Consider the following 21,534-nt stretch of genomic DNA (forward strand, 5'->3'; position numbering starts at 1 on the left):
CCCGCCCCCGAAAGAAGCAGCCCAAACGCCTTTTTGCCTTTTTTTTTAATCACGGGGAAGATGATGCAGCAGAGGCAGGCGCTTTCCTAAGCGCTTTTTTTCCTAAGCGGGTTTGGCCGCCGCCGACTGCAAAGCTTTCACGACAGTAATTAGAGAGGCCCGGCAAAGAGTCGGGAGGGGGCAATCCCCCAGCCTTGTTCAAAAGTTGTTCCAGCGGAGCAGGGAAGGTCACGGGCAAGATGCAGCAAAGTCAGAAATTAAACGGCTCCATACATTCATTAGTAAACGTGCACGGTTAACACTAAAAACAGCAATGATTTGCCAATGCTAGAAATAGCTAGGGACCCTTTGTTTCTTACAGCTTCAGGAAGATACAGGAATTAATGCAAATCCAGTGCTGCTCTGCTGAAGTCCCAGCTGTTATTCTGCACCTTTCTAACCCAGCTGTAACTAGCCGCTGCTGCTGAATCACAACATCACCTTCTAATACATGTCCTTTAGCACTTCCATCTTGCTTAAAACCACCTCCTTCATAGAAAAGGACTGGAGATTGCGGCATGATCCATGACTAAGATTTCTTCCCTCTACCTAAGCTGTTATCTAAGCTTCAACTCATGCAACAATGTCTTTTGAAGAGCAGACACCACAACGCTCTGTGTTATGCCCCATTTTGCAGAAAAGTATGAGATATTACATAGAAGCAAACAACAATAGCGTTCAAGTGAGTTTAGTCATTTCTTGTCCAGATGTGGACACATCTGCATCCACGCAGCTGACTACATCACCGGTATTGCGAGTGCTGCTGCGCCAGAGTAGGAAGAAGGCCAGTTTTTAGTGGAACTATCCGTCAAAAATAAGCCTTCCTTTCCTCTCATCTTGGTCGTCTTCCAACAGAAATACAACTCCTACAACTGGCAGGAAACACTGGAATGATATACAAGCCTCTAGCTGAGGCATSTAGTTAAAGCCCTATTATCCAAAGAGTCCCTAATATCTAGTCTGAGATTTAACGGCAGCTTCTAGAGATTTGGGGAAACCTCACACACCGTAGGCGTTCAGATCCTTCCTAGGGAGATTCCCTGCTTTCCATATATTTCTTCATCAAACTTTCTTTTACACTTTTAGAAAGACAGATAGTGGAGAACCTCAACAAAAGCCAGTTTGTTAGCATGTTTAGTAGCAGGCTTGCTTGCGTTTGTCAGCATGGGGCCAAAGGCTAAGAATTTTGTGTCAAAAGGACCCCAGGCATTTGGCATATACCAAGCACCCAAATCAAGGGCTTTTCCCAATGGTCACAGAATCGCCTTGCTCTGCAAGCTTATTTCTGCCCCTCATCAGTGCTTTCTGCCACTAAGATAAAGAATACTTACTCATTTTGTCCCAGCTTCCACGACTGCAGCAGTCACTGGTGCTCCAGTCATGGTAAAACTTTGCTTGCAAGCCTCTATGCTGGTCTCGTGCATTATCACCTGCTGTTGAACGCTGATGGGGTAGGCAGCTTCAAGTAGGCCTGAAGGGAACAATTTGTTACTTTAGCACGTTGTTAAGAAGCACTTACTATCTCTAAGAACAAGCGCAACAGAAACGCTTGCTGGGAGAGGACAATAGAAGAACAAGTAGCAAGCAGCTTTCAGACTTGATTTTGGATTTACAGACTTCTATATGTTTTCCAGTAGAAACACTGACTCCTTTGTAGCAAGAACAAGCCTAACAATACACTTTCTTTTCTGAGCAATCCTGTAGAAGTACTTCATAGGCCCGAAACTGAAAGGATACTGGAAGAAAGGTCAGCCCAGAACAAGAATAAGGCACAAGTGGGCCCTTAAGAGCATGAGAGTAACTGTGACAGCTCGCACCAATGCTTCATCTAGCCCATTTGGTAGAAAGCTGCCCAGAGTACTATCACAGCCTCCAGCACTTTTAGCTTAGGGGTTTCCTCAACCTGATGTGGTCCATCTATTTAGTAACCCTCAACAGAGTTCCCTGCTAAGCATTTCTCCTCCTCCCCTTGAGCTAAAGCCGTTTGTGTACGCAGCATCTTTTATGTAGGAGTTGTGCCATCCCCTACCCAAGGGGCAAAGAAGCACTTCCATTTGTTCACTGGGAACTTGGCCCCTACTAGCTGCATTTCACACCACAGATTCCTGTACCGGAAAAGACCACAAACAGCCGATTCCTATCCCTCATCCAGGCTGAAGCATCAGCGCCTACCTAGTTCATCRCAGAAGCAACATTGCACATCTTTGATCATCCCTGTTGCCGTCGCTGAACCTTTTCCAGTCCTTCAATATCCTTTTAGAGACAACAGGCCATGACGTGCAAACAGGCATCAACAGATGAGTCATCTTTATATCATACACAGTTAGCTCACGGTACTGCTTAGCTGTTTTTAAGTAYGCTAATAACTTAGGTTTATCCTTTGGAAACAGATGAAGCCTCATCTAGTTTCACACAGYGTTTACATTTCAGTGCCCACAGATTAAACCACTGAACAAGTGAAGTCATTACCTGCAGTCAAGAAGCTGGACCCTATTATCAATTATTTTGCGCAGCACTGCAGACCACATCTTCTCTAACCAACAAAGGCAGGGAAGGGCAAAAGACAAAAATACCTATGCTATCCCAAGGAGCTGAAATGAACAAATCCTTCTAAAATGTCATTTACCTTAGATTTGGACTCAGATGTAAAAGCATCTTCTCTACAACTGTGCAAGTGTTAGAAGCATAGATTATATTCAGCAATATCAAACTAGACAGTTTCTCTCTTTCAAGGTCCCCACCCTGAATGTGGAAACTGTAGAAGCCCCTTGCATACATAATATAGGCTACAGTCTAACTTTAGAGCAAAGCCAGATTTGGTTAGTTTGCATCTAAAGTTTAACACCAGAGGGAAAGACTACTCATTAGCCTTCTCTTTAAAGTGGTTTGTCTTTCCTTGGTCTCTCACTAAAAAAATAATTTTTTTTCTACCAAGAAGTTTCTTGTTGCTTGACCATAAGTTTTCAGTGTGAGATTGCTAGCCATATATATTTAAAGTAAGTAATTAACAGTTATTTTGCAAAGGTCAGCTGTTAGCAATTCTATACATGTTTCTGCTTATTGGGGGCAGCTGGAAAGGCATGAAACAGAACAGCAAGAAAAAAACAAGATAACCAGTATAATCATTAGCTTAGAGTCACATTTTTCAACCATTTCTTTGGCTTGAAAGTCTTTTACCAATTGCTAATATTACTAACAATATTTAATAAATCCAATAAAAAAATCAACTCTAACAATAACACTCACAAGGCAGAACTAGCCAAACACTAATTATCTGAGGCAATCAGTTATAATTCATTTAAGCTAATCAATATAGTTTCCAAATACTTCTCTCATTAATAACATCATTCTCAAGCAAGAGAACACATACATCTATCCCTTAAGTAGTTTCTACCTCTTTGCTTACCAAGTCAAAACCACTTACTAGGCCAAAACCACAACCAAATCAGCACATGCTCTCTCTTACCAACGCACCCTGTACTGTTTAGGCTTCTCTTCTACATCCTCATTTCTAGTTCCTGAAAGTTACTTAACAGTCAATTACTTTCCATAGAGATAGCAATGAATCTCAGGTTTATTTTATCTGCTCCCTTTTTTTGACTGTATTAAGGGAATTTCAGTAGAAAAGGGCATGAAAACCTGAAGCAAGGACAGTAGGAGTGAAGTCCTGCCTGTCTTGCAGTGTTCTCTGTATAAGAGACCACATGTGTTTGTTCCCACTGCTTGCAGCTTCCTTGCCTGCTCCCTCTGCTTGGTTTTCCTGCATCAGAAGAGTCTCAGGGACTCACTTCCTCTGGTGGCCTGACAAAGTTCAAATTAGTAAGCTACAGGAAGCTATCAGAGACGCAGCTGTACAGCCAGGCCTTTGCCTAACTCACAGGATYGCTTCTGGCATGGAGTATAATATCTGCAGGGAACAAATAACAACGTACACAGTTTATGGGTGCAATTCACACAGCTCAGAGCTCAACCTGAAAAAACTTACAAAGAAGAACCTCAGTGCCAAGGTGACAACTGCTATTTGTACGACTTAAATTATTACATGAATAAACATTGAGAAAGCCTCTATCATTTTCAAAATGATCTCCCCTGCTTATGTGCTGCAGAAATATTTACTTGGGCAATGCATATCACAAGCAGGTGTATGGACTCTTGGAAAAGACACATGGACTCTCATAGACATCATGGCTTCTCCCCCAGCAGGTCAGTCACAAAAGTGACTCCAATCTCACTTACTCTGCAGATCTCCACACAGCACAGAGGCCAGGCATACATGATGAGCCTAATCTGTGATCTCTGTCACCTGCATCTAGCAGCAAAAGGCTGTGGCACTGCACTGCCTTCAGAGCAGGCTTTTGGCTGCAGCTTTATGCTCTGGCCTTTCATCCTTCACATGGATAGAGGTGTGCCTATAAAATGACCTAATGCTTTGGGCTGAAGAAAGTTGAGACAGTGTCCCAGAATTTAAGTTCTAAGATACTTGGGTATCTTGGAGATACTTTGGGAATCTTCCCTGGCTGCTTCCCTCTAAAACCAGCTCTTGTTGCAAGATCCATTTCTGAGGGCAGTTAGGGTCAATAGCTCTGTTAGTTTGTTTTAACAACAGGGCGGATACTTCCTTTAGGGATTATACTTCAATCTTTTATCTTATTAAGAGAAGATGTGTTTTGTCCATTAATCCGATTAGCCTAGTGGATTAATATGATAGGGCTTATTCTGTTTCAGGAAGCACACAAATAGCAGTCAAGCATAATTAAACTTAAGCTTGTAAGTAACACTGGTAACAAGCGCTGTTTCCCTGCATATCCCATTTATTATTTTTGAAAGCTATGCTCTCAAATTACATGGCATCAGTTCTCTATTAAAATGTCTTAATTCATGACCAAAAAGCAAAATGTGGTCCTGAAAACACTTATATGTTCGTAAAATTCTTTGTGCTAAATAGAGGCACATAGGTTACAGCCCAGAATAATGTTTTCAGTACTTCTTCAGATATAAAGGCATGAAAAATATTTGTCGTTATTCTGACATCTCTCTTGGCAAAGTGCACTTTCCAATCAGGGCTATTCACTTGCAAATTCAGCTGTGGGCTTGGGTGCTTGAACACCAAACAGCTCCATCCATCAGATATACGCAGCCCTTGGCATGTTTTCCTGCTTGAAGACACAAAGAGGAGTATGATCCTGAACTTTAAACAATGCTCTTGTATTTCAGATACAAAAAAACAGAGAAGCTTGCAAAAACAAAAAAAAACCACAAAAAACAAAAGAAAGAAACAAACCGGAACAAACTCCTGTGCTCTGCAGCCACAGATCAAATCACTGCAGTAGCGCTGTTCTCATAATAACTTCTGTTTGGCAAAAGACAGCACGTGGCTTTCTTACAGCAGGAAGCAGCTGTGGAAAGTAAAGACTGTACTATCAGGCCGCCTCACTAAGCCAGGGAGCTAAGCAAACCCAAAGAGTTAGGGCAGGAGTAAGCTTCGGCCAGCGTTTCCGAGGAGCCTCCGCAGGACTACATTTCCCAGAGCTCCCCCGGGGGAAGCGCCGGGGCCGGGCCGCTGCAAAGCCGGCGGCAGCCGCTCCTCTTTCCTGCAGTGGCTGTGCTTCCCGCTGAGGTCGGCGAGGGACTTTTCTAACTTTTTTAATGCTTCTGCAGATAGCACTCCTTCTGCATAGAGCACAGTAAGTGGGAGAAACGCGTGGGAAGTCACAGGCTTGGATCCACCTCCAGAGGGCTGTAGGACATAGACAGGATTTGCAGGGAAGGCAGGAGAGTTTGGGCTGGCCTGAGACCAAGTTTGCAATGTCTCCGTCTCCGAGTTCTCAATAATCCTCAGCAAAATCTGGCATTGTGGTTCCGAGGGAGGAAGGGGTTAAACATAGGTTGCATTTCACTATTCCAGGTACAGTTTATTCCTTTTCCCCCTACGCCGGTCACATCCGGCATGCCTTCACGGCTGCCCGTTCTGGAGCAAAGTGCAGAGCCGTTTGCAAACTCCTCCTCGATTCAGCGCTGGCTGCCGTGCTGGAGATTTTCACAAGCTGGGCTATATGAGAAGCGGGGGTGGAGAGATCACAGCCACGTAATCATCACACCACAAAATTGTTTCGGACACGGTCTCTGTGACAGTTGCAGTCCCCGCCTGCGTCTGCCGGATCTGGTAGGCAGCGCGCCAAGTTCCCATTCCTGCAGCTGAAGAATGAGTAGGGACGCTGCTCTCCCCAGCGCCTTGGCTCACTGCTCTCCCTAGGGATCTGCCTTGCTCCAGGCTCCTGGGGAAGACCACCCTCAGCTGACCCAGTGGGAAAGAGGCCTCTGGGGCAGAGATGTCAGAAGCCACAAAGCAAAGCACCAGCAACACCTCTCCCCTCCGTGCTGCTGCCTACAGAAACTGGCTGCCCTTAATGACAGGAGCCTCTGCTCAGGCACCACCCAGGCTCGGGAGCCTTCACTGACCTTTACTGCAAGGAAAGGCTCTTCTTTAGCCCTGCATACGTGTCTCTGTAAAACGAAGCAAACGTAACTTCCTTCGTAAAGGGCTTCAAGATCGATGGTCAAAAAGTGGCATATTCAAACTAATTGTTAAGGATTCTGAATCATAGTTCGTTTTTGTTTCAGAAAAATACCAGAGATAGTACCRTTTCTGGTTATCTTCTGACATCCCAAAGCCGAGTTCAAACGGCAAGCTGGGATTGCCTGAGCTGAAAATGTGGTAGACTCCTTTGGCACAAAACACATTCATAGTTGAAGACGATCCAATTCAGCTGCAACTGCTATCTTTCATCTAACTCGGGGAGTTCTCTTCTGCAGCTGATATTTTGTCTTTCATTCTTTTCTGGCATCCCTGCCTTTCCCACAGATCTACTGTTTGCTGCGATAGGATGTTCAGCTGGATTGAGGCCATTACAACGGCGTAGGAAACAAACAAGACAGCAACTACCTTCGCTGCTCTCTAGCCCAGTGATACAGGAGTTTAAGACAGCACTATTTAACCTGGTCTTACAGCGCTTTCTGCAAGACCTTCTGTGCACGCTCACAGAAGGAAACAAACTGAGATATCTCATAACTGTCTTTATAAATTGCCTGAAACTAGGTTTGGTGTGTGACTACACTATGACTAAAGCATTCATTTTAGAAAGCAGAGGCCAGCGTTCTGCAGACTCCTTGGGAGAGGGAGATTTCTGGTACCACTGGGATACTGCACCTTTTAAATGAGACTCATCTTTGCAGAGCCACTGCATTACATTCTGTACTTCTCTTTTTAGGCAGAGGCAGCTCCCCTTAGGTGTTGATTATGGCTGTGATGTATCAAGCAGTGTATAGAAGAGCTTCCTCTCTCTTCTGCAGGTTACACTCTACTTATGTTAGGAAAATGAGGTAAGTTCTCATCTTATTTCTGTCTACAGTGAAAAGACCAGACTTTGGCACTCCTGTGTCCACTGTCACAAGCAATCCTACCTAAGTCTAATCCAGGAATTAATCTTGTAACAGTTCACTGGTCATACAGTATTGCTGCATGAGCTTTGTGCTGAAGCTCTGTAGATTAATGCTTACCCTTGCTGCTAAAGAACTCTTAAAACACAAGGCAGAATGAAGTGTTGCTGCTCATACCATTTTAAGTACTACTTCAAACAGCCAGAAAGAAGCACCTTCTGAGAGCCCTTTTCCAGCGACTGATTTTCCTAACTCAGGCCCCATCCAGTTTGGCCCTGAGATTTCAGTTTGCTTTTTACCTCCCAAGTCAGCATGGCAGGCAGAACATACCCTCTAATAATCCACAGAGCCTGACAGGAAGCATATTCAACATTTGAAGTGTTCAGTAGTATGTTTGGTCAAACAGGATTTGGAGCCTTCCAGAGCAGAGATATAAAAGGGAAGATCAAGATTTCCTGCGCACAAATGATCATGTCTATAAAGCAGACCTCTTGCATTAAAAGACTGGGTTACAGAGCTCCTTGGATGTCCAAGACTCGAGGCTGCCTGTGTGGTAGTAGGGAGTATTTCTTGCCTACACAGCACCTTCATTAGAAGCTACAGCCCACCAATGAATAGACTGAGCTGTATACAACCCTGTAAGCATGTATAATGCACAGAATCTGTACTGTCTGTTCTGCCCCACTGCTTTGCCCCAAATAAGCGTAGCACGTGTAATCTCAACATTGTCTTGCATTCATTTTCCCAATTCTTTTCTTACTGCAGATATTTAAATGAGCTAAAAGAAGATGATAGCTTTTGTAGACAAGCCCAGACCTCAGGAACTTTCTACCTCTTTCACAATCTCTCCCCCTTCCTGCAGGAAGTTGGGAGGAAATATTTGGTACCACAGCTAAGTGCAACAGGTAAGCAGGTGTCCAGCAAGAAACATTTCCTGAATCAGGCAGCTCAGATGATACAGACTCATTTGCAATAAGCAATCCCTTGTATGGGGCTTGAAAATCTATCAAGCTGTGCAGGAACATCCCGTTATTTGCAGCAAGCCATTTGTTACCAACAAAAGACTATTTAGAGTTAAAGCCTCGGCATGTGGACACAAGCTTATGCTCTGCACATATGTAGGGTATCAACATATGCCTGATCTGTTTTGAGATGAACACTTGTAAACATTTAGGACCATGCCTTTTGAAGAGAAAGGGCTGTCAGGAAAACAAGCAAAAAGGTCTACTGACAAAGGGAGGAGGTGATCTGGCAGAACCCAGAAGTTTTMTTTGTGAGAAAGGTATCAGCTGGCGTAGAGGAGAAACAGCAGACAGCTGCTCCACAAGCATTAAAACATTTGCATCTTTAGCTTGATGTGATGGTCGAAAGATCTAATGGCTAGGAGAAAAGCCAGACTTTTGGTCTCTATTAGCATGGAACCTCTTGCTTGGTCCCTTGCTCACACCTGCACCATGCCTCGAGCCAAGACTGCGAGCACCTTAAAGATGTAGAACATGATGGGTGTATAAATTCATTTTCATCACAGCTTTCTCTTCCCGTTTCTTCTGCTGTTTAGAGATGAAGAGGATCCTGGAGAAATTCAAAGAGACTGAACAATGGATAGAGAAGTCGGTGCTGATCGGCTGTTCAGACGAGCACATACCACACTTTGCCTTGGATTTAGGTTGGGTTGACTCCTCTTCCATCCATGTCAGCATCACACTTGGTTCATTGAAATGGAGATCTTGCCTAGGCAGCATGTTTAGTCCTTGTTGGGTGACATTTACTGCTAAAAACCCTCTGTCTGGTCCTCTGTTGGAGATGTTGCAAGCCTGGCGTGTCAGAGCCACCAAACTGCACTGTTCTTCCTCTGTGTATTTCAGTAAAAATGGGCTTTTTGTAGATCACTTAATATTTTGGAATGTGTAACCACTGATGTGACGTCATTTCCATGGGAACTTCCAGAAATTGTATACCGGAACAATGAGGGGTGTAAAGTTGGGATAGTAACTGCAATTTATGACATCAGAGATTTATTTTGTTACAGGAGCCTTGGAGAAATCAGCCATCGAGTCTGAACTCAAGGGATCGTTTACTGACTTACGAAAGGCTCTCTTTGTAGTGGATGAGAAGGATTTTCCTTTGCTGGCCTCGGTATGGCACAGGATTTTTTACTTTAGGCAGTTGTGATTTCTCACATCAACCCTTTTCCTTATCTCCGATATTAGTTTTACGGTTTAGCATGTGCTGTGGAAGTACCTACTGTACCTTTTCAGGGAACTAGGTACAAAATACACTATAAATTACAGCAGCTTTCTCAAATTTGCTATCCCAAAAGGAAGATGCAATGGAAAGAGAGAAGTGGCTTACAAATGACTGCAGTAATTAGCCATTTAGCATTAACCTGCTATATGTCCAGTGTGAAATATAGTAATCTTACCAGTTGTGGTAGTCACAGCAATCTCGATCTGTTCCCAGCTTAATAACTATCAGGCACCAATTTTCTGTAATCTTCCTGGCAAACAATTTCAAGAAGGAACCTACAGATCTTCTTTCAGAGCTGCTCTTTTAAAACTGCTCCCGTATAAGCGGTTTCTCTGCAGATGTCCTATGTTTGGAAGCCCTATGAAAAGACTTGTGTGTGAAAATCAGCTGCCCTTACCCATAAGTAGAAATAGCTCATGTGTCTCTTCCTGCTGTATAATTTCTGTGGTGCTTGGGCTATATTTCAAGAAGCTAGTCAGGTTCAGAGACTACTTAGAATAGTTCAGTTCCCATTACTACCTCCACTGCATCCCAGTATGGAATGACTCTTCCCCCACCTCCCCTTAACATGCTGAAATTTGGATGCTAAAGCAAGAAGCGTGAAATACTGCCTGCAGAATCAACCCTTTTTCAAAGCAATGCCTGTATTTTGTATACATTTCTGAGGCTTCCAAACGCGATCACAGTTTATCCATGTGACTGCACGCTGGGGAGAACATAGCAAAGTATCACTCAGGGAGGCTGCCTTGAATCATTTCCTTGCCCCTAGTGTAAACTGATTTGCATTCCTCTCTTGGTATTCACAGGCCCAGGCCCTTCTCCGGTGGCATGATTCCCACCAGTATTGTAGCAAAACTGGACAGCCCACTCAGAAAAATGTAGCTGGCAGCAAGCGTGTCTGCCATGCCAGTGGAATAACTTACTATCCCCAGGTGAGCGTCTGAACAGCAAGGTAAGCAGCACAAGGTCTCTGTGGTGACAAGCCAACACTGCTGGGCCGCAGGGAGGGGAATCTGTAAAAGGCAGCAGGAGTGCTTTCTGTGTAACTGGGCAATTTTTCTTTAGTGTTTGTCCAGTGACCTCCAACCGGCTAGGAAAAGGAACAGTCTGCACTCACTTGTTTGGTCTGAACTCCTTGCTTTGCTTTTTGATGCCTTGGCTAGATGTCTCCAGTGGTTATCACCCTGGTCTCTGATGGGAGCCGGTGCCTCCTTGCACGACAGCCATCGTTTCCTCTGGGGATGTACACCGCTCTGTCAGGCTTCTGTGACATAGGTAAGGCAGTCTCTGATCAGTGCTGTGGCCCTGGACATGCAGGGCTTGGGGCAGAACTGTGGGACACCAACTGGGGCACATAGTGTGATATCAGGGGAAAAGGTGTTAGACCTAAACAGATCAGTGTTGCCATTCAGACAGAACTCAAAATAGCTTGATATATCTGAAGAGAATGGGAAAATTATGGGGTGTGTATCACTTGCTCCAGTCTCTGATACTAAATACAAATATAACACTCCCCAAGTAGAACCCAGGACGCTTCTTAGTCCACTCTGTGTCTAGTGCAGACTGTCTGAAAAAAAATACTTATTACGGGAGGGCAAAGAGCTTAAAAAGGAAAACGATGAAGAGGGGCAGCATTGTTCTGTCTATCTGCTGTACATGTACAAAACCAGCTCATGTCCCCAGTGCCTCCTTTTAAGGCAGGTATACATTGTCGATGGATTCAATTCTGTATCCTGCTGACAGAAATGTTCCTAGGTCAGCACAGCCAGAGAGCTTGCTTGTGCTTGAGCAGTCAGGGCTGGAACACCTAAGAAATGAGTGTGCCTACATTCCCTTGCCATGGTTCACAGCCCTGAGGCCAGGCTGCCCTTGCCTACCTTTGGTTGCTTCTAGGTGAAACTGTGGAGGAGACAGTCCGACGGGAGGTGGCAGAAGAGGTGGGCCTGGAGGTGGAGTCGTTCTGGTATTCAGCCTCTCAGCACTGGCCACTTCCCAGTAGCTCCTTAATGATAGCGTGTCATGCGTTGGTGAGGGCGCAGCAGACTGAGGTGAGCATTCCCCTGAGGTGGACAGTCCCCCTGAGGCATTTCACTATTCACTTTACATAGTGAAGTCTTTTTCAGTCCACAGACTTTAGTTTGGAAAGTGTCAAATCATCTCTCAGTGCAGTTTTCAATAAGTTTTCTATAAGTGAAGAACAAGCTTAAAAACAACATCATCTTTGTAATGTGCCAGATTTTGCCCAGGTCACTGTACAAATCCAAGCCCAGAGCCCAACACACCTGTGTTTCTTCTCTGAATTTTGCAGATGAGACTTCCATCTAGTATTAAAATCACATTCCCAGTGAGACATGCAGTTTCTGCTGTGTTAATGATTGTATTCAGCCACTGGTATTGTGTAGGCCAATGCTATGATGGAATAGAGCTACCTGGATTAGAGCTTTCCTAAGGAAACCAAGACCACAGAACATTGGTGATCAGTAATGTCCTTTTGGCATCAACACTTAATTCAGGAGTGGATTAAGCACTCTGGGCATTGCAGCCTGGGATCTTTGCGGGTACAAAAATGAGCAAGGTACTGCTGGCCACATTTAAATCTGATTTAAGCAACTGGTACTCTCTGAATTTCTTCCAGATCAGTATGAACAGCCTGGAACTGGAGGCAGCCCGTTGGTTTGACCTGGAAGAAACTGTGGAGGCTCTCAAGAGAGACCACAGATCTTCAAAACAAGAGGATGGTAGTTTTTTACCCTGGTTCCCTCCCAAGCAGGCCATTGCTCACCATCTGATTCGGGAGTGGGTTAAGGAGCAGGCTTCCCGGACAGCTTAGGCACAATCATTTAATCAAGTCTGCAATTTTACCAAAATTACAAAAGCTCGATACAAAAACTTCCAAAGCTACGGAAGACAAAATCTGTGTTACAGTGGGGATGGCACTAGACTGATGGCTGTCTCACCCCAAGATACACAGACCTACAAAGCCATTTCTACCCTGATCATCCTCATACAACCCCATCTACAGTGGATCACCTTTGAGATCCCCTGACTTGCAATGAATATACAATAGAATTCTTAATCCCAGAGCACCAAGCATATTGTGACCAGCTGCTCGTGTTGCCCATCAAGCAACAGAACAGTGATCCCTGGCAGAGCTATGTCTCACCTTTATCCATTTTACCCATCTGGAGATCCTGGATATTTGAACCTATAGTTTTTCCAGAAAAAAAACCTACAGGAGTGTGGCCTTTCAGTGGCGGCATTCATACAGATTTGGAAGAACTATCAAAAAAACAGCAGAAAAGCCACAGTTGGTATGCTCTCCTTCCTCTGTTCCCCTTCTGATTAAATCTTCTAGTTTCATATAAAACATCCTAATCTTTTGCAAATGATAAGTGGGTTCTTATTTTTATGATATATCTGAACAGCTAAAAACATCTTTGGAGGCACCACTCCCCCCACCAGTAAGACAGAGACTAATACTTCCATCCCAAGGAAGAGAGAACAGAGCTGCCTGGTGGTAGTGAGCGGAAGAGCAAAACCTACATACGAGCATTTAGAAGAACCCAAATAATAGAAGGGTGAGAGGAACTGCTGCGAGAAAGGACTGCACTTCTGACAGAGAACATTCCTAGAAGGCACAACGCCTCTCACCCTGTGCCAACAGTCTGTGGCTTGCCTGGAGAGTTGATCTCGTTTTACCAGTGAAATGGCATCACTTCTCTAGAGAGAGAATGACAGAGAGACAGCCTGGGCAAGGAAAGCCAAGTTACAGAGACAGATGGAAGGGTGTTTGATCTGCTGCCGATTCAAGCTGACACTCCTTTCTGCCTGCTTGTCAAAGTTCAAATGCCAAGGCTGCAAAGCCATCAGTACAGATACTTGAAGGGGAAACATGAATATACTGTTGACTGTAAGCATTAGGATTTATCAGAGGTGAACAATGGTAAAAATTTGGGGTCACAACATCCGAGCAGTAAGTAAAAAGAGGTTTTTCTCACATGTCAGGCATGCTTTGTTTCCTCAGGTTAATTTTACTTTAGGAGGTAAGGGAGGGGATTCCTTCAGGCCATGGTGGCACGTGCAAGCACCTTTCCCACCATTGCTAACTCTCGGCCAATAAAAGCCACATGTTGGAGCATGCCTTTCATGTCTATGAACTAGATATCAGTCATCCTAAGAATGTACTCAGGTACGGACAAGGGAATTGCTTCCTCCCCTCAGCCCAGCCAGATATACCTCACGAGCCTGCACACCATTGAACTTAACTGCAACACTCCTGCATCCAGTTTTCTTTGAAATGTGTCTTGCTGCCTCACTCTGTGGTAGTTCCTCCTGCTTTCTCTCCCATCATGTCATTTTAATTCCCCAACATTTCTCTCTCTTTTTTCCTCTCTCATTTCTGGAATCTGCCATTCTCTTGTTTTCAGCTTCATCCCTTTCTTCCCCTTGTCTGCAGTAGAAGATTAAAGAGTTAGATACCAACCAATATTCCTGCTTCTCATGCCCCTTCCTAGATGTCCTTAATGCCTTCCCAACTCATCCCTATGTATTTCATTAATGCGACCTGAGTAATGTGCTTCCAATGTAGGACATCCACCTCTATGTACTTCAGTGTTTTTCTCTTTGAATATCCACACACAGTCTGCTCCCCCAGTGGCAGAGATAGGACTAGGAAGTGAAAGGAGCAAAAAGTAGTACACGTGAGAGAAAGGAGGAATGGCTGTGTGACTTCTCCAGCAATTCGAGCTTTTGAGAATCTGAGCTTTTACAGTGTGCAATTTTTTGTTGTTTTTGTTTTGTTTTGCTTTTTAATTTACAGCAGTGTTTGTCCATTAGCTGTAGTGTGACCTGATTCAGTATTAGAGAAAGTTCACCTGTGTTTGACTGGAAACACTGAGTTGCTCTGCTTATCAAATAGTATTTTTTTTAATGTTGACATGCAACATTATCAGTGGGTGCTAATTAAAAGAGAAACAATACTGACTGACTGACATCAGCTCTTTCAGAATCGTCTCTTCTACACTGCTGACAAGGAACTGTTTTGATAGGATGTCCCCTTGGGCTGTTGTGGCACCAAAATAATTTTGGGACACAGCAGGAGGCAAGCTGGCCGCACCAGTGGAGAGCATTACTGCTGCCCTGAGAGTTGCAGGTCTTGGCTCATACTCTGACTATACCAGGCTTTCTCAGATTTCATTATTCACCACCTGTTTTGTTGTTTGTTGTTAAAGGAAAAGCAAAGCTAACCGTCTCATTAATTTTCTTCTGTGACTCACCTTTTGAAGCACAGACCACTTTAAAAGTCTGTATGTTCCTTTTAATTATCAATTAGGAAAAAAAATAGTCTTTTCTATCTACTTAAATACTATTTTTAGGTCAAGAACAACTCCAAAGCACTACTCTCATCAAATCTTTTAAAGGGCCTCAAATTTTAAACTGTTTTAAAAACTCCTTAATCCATACCTTTTTGACTTAGGTATGAAACAATAACGGTGGTCTTTATTCCTGACATTAACAAAGAGGAGTGACTACAGGCAATATACCAGCTAAAAACAGGACAGAAAAACCAAGATGAGACACATTGTTCTCACTTGAATTTGCCTCAAGAATCTGGCTGAAACCTGAGCAAAACTCACTGCAGTCAAGACAGAACATGTTCCCCAAAGGCAGGTCACCTGGAAAAAGAAACAGGCAATTCTCCAACAGATGCTCTTTTGTCAAAATGCAGCAGGATTGCTTACTTTCCATGTAAAAGATATCAGACAATAAAAAGGGATTTAGCAACACAATTCTCTCAAAAGTACGTGTATTAAAAGATTCCTCTTGGTTTGTATAAATCACAGAAACTCCACTGCTTTCAGAGAGTGCAGGGGCTTAGACTTACAGCAAGATCTGCTACTGAAACGCAGTCAGCCTGTGGGAACCACGCTGTCTGCCACCCTTCACAGTGCTATCCTGTTGTTTGCGCTGTGTAAGTATTACCAGTCAGCAGAAGACATGGGCAGCCATAATATGATAACAGCGATGGGATTAACTTGAAATAGCTTTACAGAGAGAAATGCAGTCAGGTTCAGAGCAGCATTCTGCCTACCAGCCAAAAGCAGCAGGGCAAAAAAGTTATCTCCAATGAGTGCCAGCAGAGGATTAAAGTAACCAAACCACATGACACAACTTGTCCATCTCTGAGTGAAGGAGCTCAGATAAACCTTTTTTGGAAATGGTGTGGACTGTGAATACTTGCTTCACTGACCACACGCTCTCCCATCAACTCAGACTGCTCTGTTGATGCCTGGAAAGGTCACATTCTCCTACCAAGAGGGGTACTCATCCATCATGAATGGCAGGGAGTCTGACTTTGGCATTACAGGTCAAGGAGGAAGCTCTTGTGGCCAGGGATGCTTCACATTAAAACATGCTTCGAGACACCATGGACACATGCTGAATCTAACGTTCAGCCTGAGTGAACATGAGCAATTAATGGAATGCCCTGACAACAGGACTGTGCTAAAGCCATTTTTCAGGCAACCACAAGCAGTTCAGCTTTGGCAGCTGCAAGGGCTAGGTTGTCAGAACAACCTGTAATTACACAAATATTGTTTCTGTGCTTCAGTCTGAAGCACTGATGAAATGAATTCAGCAGTCCCAGGCTCCCCGGGCATTTAAAACTCATTCACCTTTCAGCTTAGCAACAGAAGTCAAGCAGCTGTGTAAGGGAAAAATACTGCCAGATGTCATTCATGCAATAGTACATATACCTGGGAATGACTGAACACCACCAAACCTCCTTCTCTTAAAAAAAAGATGCTAGGTTGCCGCACTGGGAATTGTGTGACTTGCTTTTTCTTTAAAACTCATCAGTGGTATTCTGTAGGCAATCAGATGCATCCACTCAGTGATGTCCAGAATCATCATCATCATGGAGACACTGAAGTTGGCATCAGCTGTCTGAAATAAGAGAAGGAACACAGGAGCAGAAACACAAAGCTGCACTGACTTCCTAACAATAGTATTAGCACAAGAACACAAAATGCTGATAGAAAATCCTTCTCCAATGGTGGTACTTCTCTCATTTGACTATACGTAGCACCTTTTATGTAAAGTATTTGCTCTAAAACTTCACATTTAAACAAAACGTAGCTACCGAGAGAAATAGCAGAATGATAAGGAAGAGATTTTTCAGTAAGATTTAAAGTGATTAGGAAAAAGAATGATACACAGTAAGGTCTTTCTAATGGCAGGAAACAGAGAAGATTGTAGAGTAGACAAGTAGAGAGACTGCAAAGAGACACGGAAGAATTTACTGGTATATCAATGAAAGCAGAAAAAAAAAGACAAGATTTGGGATAGGGACAGAAACAAATTCACACCACTTATTAATAAGCTAACAATGTCAACAAGATCTTTTAAGGAATGGGAAGTTGCAAAATCATAAATGGTAGGGAAGACACTGCAGTCAGGCTGCTATATAAACATTTGTTGGACTCGGACAAGAGCAGCTATGCAACGTTTTTTCTGAAAACATTGTTGGCTGATTTGTGTGATTACAGGAACACAGCATCAGCAAGTCAAAACCACACGCAAAATTTACTAACACTGATTTCTGAATAGCAAGAACCTGGAGAGTTTTTATTAGCGAAAAAACACGTCTCCACAGGCACAAGGGGTATGCAGTAATGACCTGAGGAAATATGGTAGTTAAAAATGGCTACTGTCAGTAAGCAGCACAGAGAAGGCCAAAGTTAGATAATATTCAATTTCATGAGGAAACTGGAAGAGTCAAAGCAAGTACTATTGCTGAAAAATAAACTGAGAAAATGAGACAAGAAAGATGCATAAAAAATAAAGGGGGTGGAAAGAACTCATCTCTTAAACAAGGCCTCAGCCATTAGCTTTATCAGTCAAGGGGATACAGTTTCCTAACACGTTTAATCCTCCATCAACCCTAACTGTATGGCCTTGCAACTGCAGGTAGGTTAATTCCATCATCAACTGGGGAAAAAAAAAAAAAAAGTATAACTGAACTAATTTAGATTAACACCACTGCAGCCACTGGATTTCATTGCTCCTTTTTTCCCCCCATTACATTTAAAAAGCCATTACTGGAAATATCTCATTTTCTGCTTCCTACCTACAACAATGGTAGTAGCCTGCTTATTTTGTTTTGAATAAACTGAGATTTACCTTCACATGAGCTTTGCTCTTCACTTCCCATCTTTGTGTGATCTTCTGGATCCTTGCAAAAGTTTATACATCCACATGAAAGGGGTGACCTGCTTAAGCATAGACTCTAAACAGCAATCCCACTCACCTTGTACACAGGAATAACACACAATGGGATATTCTTCTACCTCCATGGAGTACTTGGCTTTTTAGCTACAGTTTTACATCAGAAACCTGTAAGCTGTTCATGATATCTGTTTCCATGTCACTGCACTCCAACAGGCAGTTTCCTAGCCTGGAAGTATAGCTAGCTTGTATTCCTAAATCTACATGTTTCTATCCCATTACAAGAAGACAGGTTGCCTGTACATTACTGCAAGAATTCCTGCACAAGATAAACTGATATGTGACCATAACAGCAGTTTCAGCATTTGCCCTGAAGTCAGACAATTTACTATTGAATTAATTATCCACTGTCAGCCCCTGGAGACTGCTAATAGGAAACCTTCTCCATCCTCGTGAGGTGGTAATCTTGCTGATGGCTTAGATGCCCACTTGCCACACATCGATTAATGTGTTGTTTTAGGCTTCTAAACCACTGACTTTTCATATTCTTGAGAAACATATCTTGTAAGAAGTTCCCAATTTGGTTGTTTAAGTGGAGAACCACAACTGCCTTCTCACTCATGGTGATATTTTCTTAGAGGGAATAAAAGTTGAAAAAAGAAATCAGTTTCCATCATAGACCTGCCAGAACAAATGCTCTTGCGTTCCACTCCAAAGACATAAATGGCAAGAGGGCGGCTGTTGCTGCACCCTTTGCAGCGTCCCCAGGGATCCTGAAGCGGTACAAAAGGCCTGCGCTGACTCCTGCTGCTATTGAAAACAAAATCTGATTTCTCACATGAGTTAAATGAGCAGCTGCACAAGAGCTGTGCAAACATTCACAAAAATAACTCTCCCACCACTGCAAATAATAAGTGCCCTGGAGGTAACTGTTCCTCCTGTACTGCAGCGTTACAGAGGAAAGGCAGAAGGAGAGTGTTCGTAGGGAGGTGACCCTTCAGGGCAACAAGGGAGGCCAACATTCACTTACACAACAAGGATTTTGAAGACTTTTTTTTTTTTTTTTTTTTTTCTTCCAGGAGGTAGATTCAAGCACAGGGACTTCACATAGCAGGTTATATCACTGACACCAAACTGCATTCGTGGGTAAATCCAGCCCCAAACAGTAAGCTAGCTATAGCTAAATACCAGTCGTCCTGGGACAGGGAAAGCAGCTCGGCAACATCTCCTCCTCTCAGACCAGAAAGGAGTTACGACTCAGGCTGAAAACATGGCTAGCCTGCGAGCTGCTGACTTCTGAGATGAACTGTACACCCTCCGTTAACGCAGCGAAAATAAAGGCCCTCTTTCTTAGGCTCCTATCTACTCCATACGGCTGATTGGTGGAAAGAGCCAACAGCCAAACTGCCCAGGTATTTACAGCAGTCTGAACAAGTTAAAGGTCTCCAGTGTCTCCTGGGATTGGTTTGGATGCCGTGCGTGGAGACTAAAGATCTATTATTCCTTTTCCTGCTTGAAACATACCAGTCAACAACAACCCCATTCAGAACAGCGGCTCCAGGGGATCAAGCCACAAACAAGAAAGCTACATTTTTGGGAAGGGTCAGAAGTTCTACAATAAACAAGGCTGTACGAAAGGCAGATACTCAAGCGAGTAAAGTTAATAAAGCATGTTGGAATGCAGTTCTAGCTAAACAAATTTAGCATATAATGGAAACTTTGACAGCAAACTGTTGAAAGGGAATCACACTACACTTGTCAACCCTAATTAATACCATCAGGCTTCCTTCACTAAAAATAATCTCTTTCAAAATTAAAAGCAGAAATGCCTAGTATGTTACTTCAAAGCAGTGGAAGAGGCAACATGAAAGCGTTTATTCTTCGATGACAAATTCTATCGCGAGTAATTCTGCAGTCTTGAGGGTCTCTGCTGTGAAGCTGCTGAACAAATGTAAATAGTTGGAATAAGTACAGCCTCACAGAAATAACAGTCTGATTGACGCAAAAGTCACATTATCCAAGAAATAAGATCAGCTGAAGTGCCTCCAAAAAGAGCAGCTTTGTTCTGAACATTAGCTTAGAAGATTTCTCCACATATTACATTGGAAGAGTCCTTTGATCTATTCTGACCTTTTGCATAGTGCAGGCCACAGAAGAGCTCAAACTTGATTGTGTGTTCTTGAAACTGGAGTTATTTTTGGAAAAGTATCCAATCTTGATTTAACTACTCATCAGTGGAGAATTTTATGCAGCATCAGTGTTAATTACCTTCCCTGTTAAAACATACGCCTTTTCCAGTGTTCAGGTTTACCTGCTTTCTGCCACTAACTGCTGGTATTATCTTTGCCTGCTAGATTCAAGAACCGCTGCTATCCAGACTTCCAGCGTAGATATCTCTAGACTGATCACAGTCCACTTCGCTACCTCTGCAGGCCAAACTCATTGAACATCTTTCTACCTTTTAATTCTTGCTGTTCATCTCCGATCCTGTCCAACATTTCAGTATTCTCCCTGGACAAAGTATCTTTCACCACATCTACAGAGGACAAATGCAGAGGTAATATAGCCTTCATACTTTTACTCCCTCCATGTTCATTCTCATATGGAATCTCCATGTTTACAGTATTATATTGGAGCATTTTACAAGCATCAGTAAAGATACTCTCCATCTGTAAAAGAACAAAACAAAAAAAACACCCCCACCCCCCGACAAAACAAGGGCATAGACCCTAGAGAAGTCAGGAAGCATTCAATGGAAATTGCCAAGGCTTCATGAATTCCAGCGAAACCATGACACTGTGGCTCTTCTGAAGAACTTTCTGTGCATTCATCAAACTCGGTAGGCATGGCAGCTATATACTAATACTCGTCATCCAACAAACGTCCAAGTCCCACAGGAAAACAACTTGTGCTACGTTCCGCTTTTCCACCTAAAGTAATGCCAACACTTAAATGCAAAAAATTAAAACAAAGACTCCAACTAAACAGACTCCCAACCTTAAGACTTAAACTAATAGTAACAAAAATAAATTAGTCCATTAAAAGTAGTTAGCTCTGCCTTCAGGATCAGCAATCAGGTTTTAATTGAACATTACTTTACTGAGTAAGAAAAACAAAACAAAAAACAAAAAAACCCTCAAACCAAAGAAACCCCTGAGCACTGAGCTTCTCCTCTCTCAATTAAAACACTTGATTAATTGTTGTGTGGAATAAATATAAAGACAAGACTTGTAGAAACCTAATCCAGACGCGGCAGGTAAGTACAGCAAGAGCTTCTATATATTTTATTTCAAGTTTATCTTGTTAAAGCTAAGACCTCTATCTAGAAAGAATAGTTTACTACTTAGCTTTAACTGATTTAAGATTTTTCACTCCACGTGAAAGCAATATGCTGAATGACTTCCAATTACATTTTCATTAAAACAAAACAAAGCTGTTCAGACTGGGCTCATGTATTGCTGGCACAATACTAGCATTCAGCAATAACGGAATTCAAGAAATGCCTTATTATGAAAATGCTTTAACTCCAAGTACTGCTGGTATTGCACTAAGAAAATTATGCATACCTTCAAAGAAAAAACAGCC

General features: G+C 43.0%; 2 protein-coding genes across 14 annotated transcripts in view; one reads left to right on the plus strand and one right to left on the minus strand.

Annotated features, from left to right (window-relative positions):
• P4HA1 (prolyl 4-hydroxylase subunit alpha 1) overlaps nt 1–21,441 on the minus strand; it is a 60,268-nt gene extending 38,827 nt beyond the window's left edge. For 7 of the 12 annotated variants that reach the window (XM_026073430.1, XM_026073435.1, XM_026073436.1 and 4 more), the window contains exons 1-4: nt 11,601–11,688; nt 10,841–10,987; nt 10,647–10,736; nt 1,371–1,510 (exon numbers count right to left, since the gene is read on the minus strand). The gene's annotated coding sequence lies outside the window, so the exon portion shown is untranslated. Of the gene's footprint in view, nt 1–1,370; nt 1,511–2,211; nt 2,358–9,898; nt 10,093–10,646; nt 10,753–10,840; nt 10,988–11,600; nt 11,689–16,478; nt 16,669–20,260 lie in introns of those variants that run through there. The other 5 variants (XM_026073431.1, XM_026073437.1, XM_026073434.1 and 2 more) reach the window with 5 other exon arrangements.
• Nucleotides 4,839–15,508, plus strand: NUDT13 (nudix hydrolase 13). Of its 2 annotated transcripts, XM_026073444.1 has the most exons (9): nt 4,839–5,723; nt 7,308–7,419; nt 8,242–8,381; nt 9,035–9,142; nt 9,506–9,612; nt 10,530–10,655; nt 10,887–10,998; nt 11,617–11,771; nt 12,359–15,508. In XM_026073444.1, the coding sequence occupies exons 2-9, from the start codon at nt 7,337–7,339 to the stop codon at nt 12,551–12,553; spliced, it is 1,026 nt and encodes a 341-aa protein (XP_025929229.1). In that variant the 5' UTR covers nt 4,839–5,723; nt 7,308–7,336; the 3' UTR covers nt 12,554–15,508. The 2 variants fall into 2 exon arrangements, with proteins under 2 accessions (XP_025929229.1, XP_025929231.1); XM_026073446.1 differs by lacking the exons at nt 4,839–5,723; nt 8,242–8,381 and having other exon boundaries at nt 7,361–7,419.
• Nucleotides 21,442–21,534: the final 93 nt, after the last annotated feature.

This window comes from Apteryx rowi, unplaced genomic scaffold (genome assembly GCF_003343035.1).
Source record: "Apteryx rowi isolate R43461 unplaced genomic scaffold, aptRow1 scaffold_369, whole genome shotgun sequence".
In the NCBI taxonomy this organism is placed as follows: domain Eukaryota; kingdom Metazoa; phylum Chordata; class Aves; order Apterygiformes; family Apterygidae; genus Apteryx; species Apteryx rowi.